This window comes from Belonocnema kinseyi, chromosome 1 (assembly GCF_010883055.1).
Source record: "Belonocnema kinseyi isolate 2016_QV_RU_SX_M_011 chromosome 1, B_treatae_v1, whole genome shotgun sequence".
NCBI classification, from domain to species: domain Eukaryota; kingdom Metazoa; phylum Arthropoda; class Insecta; order Hymenoptera; family Cynipidae; genus Belonocnema; species Belonocnema kinseyi.
The window spans coordinates 82,616,736-82,624,864 of NC_046657.1; the positions used below are offsets into that span (position 1 = coordinate 82,616,736).

General features: G+C 31.4%; 1 protein-coding gene across 2 annotated transcripts in view; it reads right to left on the minus strand.

Moving 5' to 3' along the window:
- Nucleotides 1-8,129, minus strand: part of LOC117168445 (endoribonuclease ZC3H12A-like) — an 80,850-nt gene that overhangs the window by 40,962 nt on the left and 31,759 nt on the right. Inside the window, exon 1 of one of the 2 annotated variants that reach the window (XM_033354108.1) lies at nt 2,473-3,107. The exons of the other annotated variant lie outside the window; for it this stretch is intronic. Coding sequence (XP_033209999.1) covers nt 2,473-2,490 — 18 coding nt within the window. The 5' untranslated portion in view covers nt 2,491-3,107. Of the gene's footprint in view, nt 1-2,472; nt 3,108-8,129 lie in introns of those variants that run through there. 2 annotated transcript variants of the gene reach the window in all.

An 8,129-nucleotide genomic window follows, 5' to 3' on the forward strand; every position in this document is an offset into this window, starting at 1 on the left:
CTTTTATCGTGAAATTATAATGAATTGCTATGAATTACTTATCTTTAAGTACGTTTCCGAATTTCCCAGTAACTGCATATCGAAGCACAATTTTAAGAAAGGTCATTTATACAAAATTGAAAATTTTCTATTTTGCTTTTTCTCCAACCCAATTGATCTCTTATAATAAAAATTTTAGCTTTTTCGGTTAAAAATGCCACTTTTTGGTTTAAAATTAATATTTTGGTTGAGAATTCAAATATTGTAACGAAAATTCTATATTTTTGTTCAATTGTTTTTTTTTTTTTTTTGGACTGAATAACCTTTTTATAGTTGAAAAACATTGATTTTATCATTAAGAATGGCATATTTTTGTTGAAAATTAATCTGTTTTGGTTGAATTAAAAGTATATCTTCTTTGTTAAAATTTAATTTTTTTAGCTGAAGATTTCTAATTATAGTTGAAAATTCAATTCTTTGGTTGAAAATTGGGTAAAAATGTCATATTTTTTGGTCACGAATACAATTATTTGGTATACAAAATTATTTTGTTTAAAGATTCAACTACTTTGATGAAAATTCAATAACCTGGTCAAAATTTTTTACTTTCTTGACTGAAAAATCGTCTTTGGTTGAAAAATAAACCATTTTGTTAAGTTTAATTATTAAACTGCTTTTGATTCAAAATAAACATGTTTTTTTGTTTATTAAGGATTCAACTGCTTGCAGTTAATAGTTGACCTACTTCGTTAAAAATTAAATGGGTTGAAAATTCGTTTTTTTTTTTTCTTTCAAACTTCAACTATTTGGTTGAAAATGTCATATTTTGACTTGAAATGTTGGGAACTTTAGGCATCTAAATCCTTATTTTCCCCGAATTGATTTATCTTTCTGTTTTCTATGGTCTTGATTTTCCGTTTATTATTCCTAAAAAATAAATCGGAATTTTGTGAAAAAATGTATCACAGTTCTCGATTTTAGGTGTTTTCTTAAATTTAATGTTGAAAAAGGGGATTAGGTCAAATTGGGGCGGAATGTGATATACAAAAAAAATACGAAAAAATGAAAATAAATCAAAAGAGCCGCGCTTGTTTTGGTGGAAAAAAGCGATTCATCACAAATTTATTTCGTTATTCATCACAGTATTTTCGCTTCAGCAGCTGTTGAGGCCGGGCGCGTTATAAATAAGCGGCAGATAGTGACGCAACGCGAGAGACAGAAGTATTATCGCGGCCTGACTTGAGTTGCTGACATAATCAGCAGGGTTGTTAATTATTGCCGATAACACGTGCGTCGAATAATCAGAGCACGATCGCTGTTACGAGCGGGCCGGTAACGATATCATTGGGAATTTATTTATACGAGGTTTTGTTAAACTCTTGTTTGTTTAACACTCATCAAAATGCAAAAAAAATAAAATGAGGCGATTAATAAATCGTTTTCTTTCTACAATTTAAATATTTCGGAATATTACTGAAACTCAACCAATTACTTAATATTTTATTGTTTTAAAGAGAGACGATAGCATAAGGAATAAAAATAGAATATTTAAAAAACTCTTCTATTAAACGCCGACTTATTAGGTTCATTATTTAACTAATACGATAATAAAATATATTGTTATTCCAGAAATCCAATCTTGCCATTGAGCAGAATACATATAGTCTAAGTTTAATCCAATGCGAATTTTATAAAAAGATGTAGGAAGAATTAATCGCGAGGTAGGAACTAGTGATTGCTCTCCATTATTTTTAATTGCATAATAAGCTATTGAGAACCTCAATACTAGTTCTGCCCTAAAGTCCTGTTCTCAGTTACTATGTTCCTAAATTTCAACATAATATTGACATTTTTCAAAGTATAAAAATGTCGAATATAGAATGTGTAACATGCCCTTAAAACAGCTGATTTCCAAATAATCGAAATCGTTATTTTTCGTATGATATTACGATATTATATATTATTTTGACTTCATACTGTTTTGAAGGTTTTTGAGGTTGCTCAATTAGAACAATGTCCACATTATATTCCTATTGTTTAAACTCCTACACTTAAAATTCTTTTTTTCTCAGTAATCGTAGCTCAGATTTCGAATAACAAAAATGTCCACCTTATCCCACCTCGCGATTTCTTTTCCCCATATCTTTTTTGATAATTCTCATTATCTCTTTATTTCACCTCCAATCAATTCTCCTGAAGGGCAAGAATCCCTTCTGCTCCAAATTCTTCACAAAAATTGATTGTAGCAATTAATAACCCAAATCTTAGCTTTAAAATCGTAAAATCTAATGCTAGATAAAGATCTAGTTCAACCCCGACTATCGGAAATCGGAATTCCGAGCGAGACTCGATATTGGAAAGTCGCGTTCGTTCTTTCCTCCGAGAACTCGTTTCAAGTTGGAATCAGTATTAAGATATATGTATAGGTGTGCGAGGCCTACGCATTTTCTCACATTCAGCGCTTTTCTGGTATGCAATCATGATAATTCTCACCTTTCCGGCGACTGTCATCGTGTATCCTCTCCGGAACAACAAATCCGTGTTAAAAAAAAACAGGAAATGCAAATTTGAACACCAGAGTGCGAAAAAATCGCCCGGGCACTTTCGCACAATTCACAGCGAAGTGCACATTGCTCGGGTGTTCCCCTCGTCACCGGTCACAAACTACCGATTGGCAGCACCGAGTTTCACTTCGAACCAATCACTGCTGAAGATCGGCGACCCGCCGATCGATCGCCACTGCACTCAGCCGATTTTTTCAATTTTTATTTTTTAACTTCAACCGGCGAACGATTGCCGCACTGGACCAATTACTGCACTTGGCCGATTTTTTCAACTTTAATTATTAAACTAGAATCGGCTACCGATCGCTTCTCTAAACAAATTTTTTCGACTTTAATTAAATTAGTTTAAATTCGAATTTTGAAGTTTCAGAGACACCTGACATTCTTTCTTATGCACCTGTTGCTTCTGAGTCGGTTGCCGACGCACTAAGCTGAAAAACTGGCGTAACAGTCGTGTCAATAAACCCAGTTGCACCGGGTGGATAAAGTAACGGGTAGCGCAACGTCTTCCGAGAATCGAGCTTGCACTGGACGAAGCAACTCGCGGGCTCGCGGAGCGGAAGCGCGTAAATTGCGTTCGCCAATTGAGGAGAGGAGTGGGGGAATTGAAGAGTGGGGGATTTTATAGAAATAGGTGGGGGGTGGATGGTCATCGGTGGAGTAGACCAAGTGCGCCACACGAGTTCAACACTGGGCGAGGGTCTCTTAGTGAATGGACCGATCTACTCTTTCTCGGGAGTCGGCACAAGACGTAACAAACCCCCACCACCTATAAATCGAAACTTCTCCCCGTTTCCCTTCAAGCAACGCAAATCGTGCGTTCGTGATTGTCGCAGCAAGCACGTGACGTTCCAACAGGGCCGTCACTTATCACCTGCTACTTTGATTTTTTTTAACTATACGAGACCGATCGTGCGATTCGGGCGCGCGTGTTTCGTTGTTTGAAATATTTTGTGATTTTCTTGTTCATTTTTTTTGCAGTTTGAACTAATTCGAATTGATACGAAACAATCCGAGGCGAGTTTTCGAAACCCTTGATATTGTCAGTTTTCGCGCATCTCTCACTGTTTTCAAGATAACTCAAAATTTTCATTTTCTTCTTCTTTAAAAAAAAATTGCATTTGGCCAGTTCAAGCTGATCGAAAACACTCTCTGCAAAAACCTTGAAAATTACTTTGTTTTCACGTAATTGTGAAAATTTTGGAGATAATTCAAAATTTTTTTCGAATTTGTAACATTTATTTACTTGCTTAGGTCGTGGTGGCTGAGGACCATCCTCCTTTAGAGACCTAAACAATTTGTCCCTTTTTCCTATGTTTAGATTAACTAACAATTAATTATAACTAGCTTGGTTTAAACATTTTTTATTATATTCTTAATTTTTAACTATTTTATTAATTCATTATAATAATTGATCGAGAAATGTTGACTTTTGAGATTTGCGCCTAATTGAACAATTATCGAGTTATCGAATCTTTTTTAAATTATCGAATTATCGAATGTTACTCTCGACTGCTGATCGACTGATTCTACTGTTGTCTGCTTTAACTTACATTAAATGTCAATCAATGGCTAATTGAAATAACCAATAGGGTTCAGAGACTACGTATGAAGTTAGCCAAAAAGCATGTACTTGCTGTTCTCGTTTAAAAATAAATAATAATTTCACAATTGAAATTTGTAATTTTGTTGTAGAAAATTATTCTTGCCATTAATGAGAATCAATGAGAGTGAAAATCACGAGATTTAGAAAATTATCCAAAAAGATTTGTGAAAAAGAAATTGCGAGGTGAGATCACGATATAGCCATTTCTTTTTGTAATTTTATCCGCCATAATTATCCTGCCATTTTTAATATTTTAATTCTGAGGGTCAATTCAAATTCAGCAGTCTCAAAGCCGTTTATTAAATGAGTTTCACTCAAGTTGCTGTAATTTTGAAAAGTCTGCGATATTGGTAATGGGATCCATTTTGTTAAATGTATGACTTTAGAGGTAAACATGAAAAATTCCATTTTTTATTGGCCAATAATTTCTAAAGAAAGCAGAATCATAAGCAAACAAATTCTCAATGTTTTGCAAACATAGGTCGTCTTTGTGAAATTTTTTTAATCTTTTGAACTCTTTGGGAGTTCGTTGAAATTTTTTGAAGTATTTAAAATATTTGTGAAATCTTGAAAGTTCTGTGAAATCTTTATTAAATCTTTTAAGATTTTTTTAAAGTATTTGCAATCCTTGAATTCTTTAAAATATTTGTGAAATTTTGTGAAATCTCAAATATTTGTGAAATCTCTCTTTAATCCTTGTTTGTGAAAAATTTGGTGTTCGTTTGAAATTAAAAAAAAAAAATTTTAATTCTTGGAATATTTTGAAATCCTTATACATTTTTTGAAGTACTCACGAATTGTTTTCTACATCTTTTGTATTTATGTGAAATCACTGGCATATTTGAAACTTTTATGAGGTATTTTTAAATTTTCTGAAAAAACGTTAACTCGTTTAAGATCTTGGAATCATTGAAATTTTGGAAATCTTTGTGAAATCTTTTTAAATATTCTCAAAATCTTGAAATTATTTTAAATCTTTGAAAAGTTTGAAAATCTTTTAATTCTGGTGTACTGTGCCCTTTTTGAAATATTTGAAATTCTGTTGACATCTCTATGAAATTGTTATGAAATATTTGTGAAATCTTTCTGAAATCTTGTGTACTCATTTGAAATCATTAAAATATTTGAAATCTTTGTGAAATATTTCTTAATCTTTTAAACAAATTTGAAATCGTTTAAAATCTTTTAAATGTTTTGAAATCTTTGAAATTTGGTGTACTGTGCCCTTTTTGAAATCTTTATAAAATGATTATGAAATTTTTGTGAAATCTTTTCTATTCATTTGAAATCATTAAAATATTTGAGATCTTCGTTAAATATTTTTAAAAACTTCAACATATTCTTAAAATCTCTGAAATTCGTGAGATATTCGAAATCTCTGTGAAATGTTTTAAAATATTTGTGAAATGTTCGAAACATTTATATAATCTTTGTAAAATATTCTAAATAAATTTCAAATTCTTTACGATTTTTTTAATGATTATTATCTTTGAAATCTGATGTACTCTACCCTTGTTGAGATCTTTAAAACTCTTGAAATCTTTCGAAATCCTTATGGATGCTTTTAAATGTTTGGGAAATATATTGTATTAGTTTGAAATCATTGAAATATTGGAAATCTTTGTGTTTTGAAATCTTTGAAATTTGGTGTGCAGAACCCTTTTAGAAATCTTTAAATGTGAAATCTTTATGAAATTTTTATAAAATATTTGAAATATTAATGAAATCTTTTATATTCATTTGAAATCATTATAATATTTGAAATCTTTGTTAAATCTTTTGAAATTCTTTAAATTTTTGGTAAAATCTCTGAAATCTTCGAAATTTTTGTTAAACGTTTTAAAATATTTGTGAAATGTTCGAAATCTTTATAAAATCTTTGAATCTTTGTGAAATCTTTTAACCAAATTTGAGAAGGTTTAAAATCTTTCAAATATTTTGAAATCTTTGAAATCTGTTATGCTGTACCCTTTTTGAAATCTTTGAATTAAAAAACTTTATAAAATTGTTATGAAATCTTTGTGAAATCTTTTGCGTTCATTTGAAATCATAAAAATATTTTAAATCTGTGTGAAATATTTTGAAATCGTTTCAAATGTTTTGAAATCTGTTGTACTCTACCTTTTTTGAATTTTTTGAATTTAAAATCTTTATGGCATTTTTATAAAATCTTTGAAATATTTGTGAAATTATCAATTCAATTAATCCAACAAATGAAGAATATCGATGTTTTTTTAAAGAAGAAACTGTAAAGTCGTGGGAGGTGGAAAAATCTCTTGATCACGGAGAGAAATCGGGGCCAGTGAGTCCTGGACTTTAGTATACTTTCGTGTCCGGGCGGACGTAAAGTCAGAAAAATCGCTGTTCGATTGGTTTGTACCGGATCTGTAATCGGGTTACTGATCAAGAAGATCTGATTTTTAAACATGGATGATATCATTATTTTAGTCAAAATTGGATTTTGACATCGAGGAAAATAGATTGGAAACGGAATAAATACTTTATCAGAATTAAAAAAAAAAAATACGGGCCAAAGAATTTTCCAGGTGGGGTCAGATGATATATATTTTTATTTTCCGAATTCTGAGTAAAAATAAATAAATAATTTTATTTTGATAAATGTTGAAAAAGTGAATTACAGAAAACAAACAAATTCCAAATGGCGGATGCAAAATGGTAGCATAAACATAAATATTGATGCGATTTTTTTTAAACTAATTTTTCGGGAGGGTTTTTGAGGTCGCTGAATTCAAACATAATTTCAGACTTAAAAAACTTCGGACCAACTTCAGGACTGGTAAAGTTCCATAAAAATAAATTTTTGGTTGGGAATAACTTTTAATTTCATAATTCGCGACTAGGTACGCAACTACAAATAGTATTGTTCCCGAACTCTTTACCGGACTTTGTATATCAGGACAAAATGATTATTATTATTATTTATATTAATGCTTGCTATTCTGGAAAACAGATCCAGAAATGAATATGAACTTAGTACCAATTTTCTAACAAGATGCAAACAAAAGAAATTGCGAGATGAGACCAGCTGATTCAGGGCGTTTATTTTGACTTTCACAAACAGCCCCTAAAAGCCGCAATACTAATTACGTCTTTTAAATTCTATAGATGCTTTTGTTTTTGATTATATTCTTTATCTTCAATTCTTTCGTAAGGGATTTCGCAAGCCATACAGTCGTAAAATAATGTTAAAGAGTGAATGCGAGACTGTTAAGCAGATTATTGGAATTTGATAGAGGATGAATAATGGTTTGATAATGCGAAGAGCATCATATAAGAAGACATTAATGTTCTCGTTGACGAATACCTATGAGCATAATGCACCTAATGCGAATCGTGGCGCTTGTTTATAGTGGCGCAATGACAAGAAAATGCACAGCAGGATACAGGCAGATAGTGCAGTCGTGCCGGATCCGAGAGTCGTGCGAAAAGGACAAATGTCATCAGTGCAATCATTATCCCAATAACGGCAAAAATAGATAGTATTCAGCTCAATATCTTTCTTCACAACTTTCTACTTGAAATTCGACAATCCCAGTGTCTTTGGATTCGTCAAAAACAAGAATTGACACAAAAATCCAAAAAGCAAATAGAAAATAATGGGTTTGCATTTTTTAAATGATTCGCCAATTCTTTAAAAGTATACAAGTCTATTGTGCCACGTGTACAAATCAATTGCAAGAATAACTAGGCCTTAATAACCTGTTTAAAAAAAAATTATCTTGATTTAACTTTTTGAGGTGGATCAGCTGATCAAGAACGACCATTATTGTAGTAGCTAGTTAGACCATTAAGTGTTTATTCACACGGTAAAAAAAATTGAGCTGTGACAGGGATATTATTCCTTATTATAGCCAAAGATTTAGCTGAAAACGAACGAAGGAATTTAAAAAGATCCCTGGATCAGCGAAAATGAATATCCTTGACCATTTTCCATATACCAGGGATATCGTATAGTCAAA